Source organism: Saccostrea cucullata, unplaced genomic scaffold, assembly GCF_032062105.1.
Source record: "Saccostrea cucullata isolate Sc308-1 unplaced genomic scaffold, CSIRO_AGI_Scuc_v1 ctg23344, whole genome shotgun sequence".
Lineage (NCBI taxonomy): Eukaryota > Metazoa > Mollusca > Bivalvia > Ostreida > Ostreidae > Saccostrea > Saccostrea cuccullata.
The window spans coordinates 1-1,363 of NW_026931666.1; the positions used below are offsets into that span (position 1 = coordinate 1).

Sequence of the window (1,363 nt, forward strand, 5' to 3'; positions counted from 1 at the left end):
TGGTCCTACTACTGATGTACAATATTGGTGCCCTCTGGTCCCCTTATTGATGTTCAATATAAGGTGACCTCTGATCCCTCTACTGATGTACAGCAAAATATTAGGTGACTACTAGTCTCCGTACTCATGAAAAATATCGGGTGCCCTCTGTCCCTATCTGATGCACAATATAAGGTGTCCTCTGGTCACCCAACTGATGTACAATATAAGGTGAACCCTGGTACAACTGCAATTATCAATATGAAGTGACCTCTCATCCCCTTACTGATGTTCAATATAAGGTGACCTCTAGTCCCCTTTCTGGTGTTAAATATAAGGTGTCCTCTGGTCCCGCTACAGATGTACAGTACAAGATTAGATGACCACTATTCCTCGTACAATATAAAATGACGTCTGGTCATCCTTCTGATGTTAAATATAAGGTGACCTCTGGTCCCCCTACTGATGTACAATAAGAGGTGACCGAACGTACCCCTGCTGATGTACATATGTAACTTCTGGAACGAAAATAAATTTTCTTTTCTAAACTTTATTGAAAATAAATCATAAATAATATAAACACTAATATTTATTTTCAGCACTATTTTCTTTCAATTCACAGTTATTTTCACTTTAATCACAAATTTCAGCACGTTTTTCTTCTTCGCTGTCCGTTGTAGATCTGTCCACATTTCTTCAGAAGTTTGCTGGCGCTGACGGATCCATCGTTGTAGTTGTCCCAAAGTTGGTTGATGTGGCACTGTAGAAGTCTTGTAGTCTTTCATTGGTATCTCTGGAGTTTTCCCTCGCTGATCATCTTAAGTTGGTTCGGGATGCTGGCGGTTTCCTTGAAGAGAAGAATCACAAGCACATAGAAGGGCAGGCTGGACTTCTGGGCTCTCGTGTTGATGTGGTGGTGCCATCCTTCGACGTCGTTGTTTGTCCTCACAGCCATACAGTAGACGGTCCACGATGATGGTGTCCAGATGTCGCCGTTGCTCCAGGTCCTCTCGATGTAGCTGTTCAGCTGTATCAGTCGCTCACAGGTGACAGTCTCCTTCAGTGTGTTGAACGCGACAGGAATCTGTTCCTCTGGCAGAAATGGCAGGGCAAGCAGCTTCCTCATGAACTTGAATACACATTTTTTTCTTATTCAAGAAGGGGTTTTATAACTGCTTGTAGTCCTTCTTTCTTTTCATTGGCATGAGGACGTAGATCCCTGCAAGCTGTTTCATGTCGTCTCCGGATCTGTCAAAGAAGTGGATAGACAGCAGCTGCACAAAAGGCTGGGAAATGATCTTGAAAGTTCCTTTGATGTACCACATCTTTGCTGAAGCAATGTGTTGCAGTTGTTGATCTGATGCTAAGATGAGGTGTCGATGAT

The 1,363-nt window shown here is 42.8% G+C and overlaps 1 protein-coding gene across 1 annotated transcript; it reads right to left on the reverse strand.

Moving 5' to 3' along the window:
* Positions 1-760: 760 nt before the first annotated feature.
* On the reverse strand, positions 761-1,105 carry LOC134233255 (uncharacterized). Its single transcript, XM_062715238.1, has one exon. The coding sequence runs from the start codon at positions 1,103-1,105 to the stop codon at positions 761-763; it is 345 nt and encodes a 114-aa protein (XP_062571222.1).
* Positions 1,106-1,363: the final 258 nt, after the last annotated feature.

What these genes read in the sequence shown, in the direction of transcription:
- LOC134233255 (XM_062715238.1), bottom strand. Translation starts at nt 1,105, where the DNA reads ATGAGGAAGCTGCTTGCCCTGCCATTTCTGCCAGAGGAACAGATTCCT.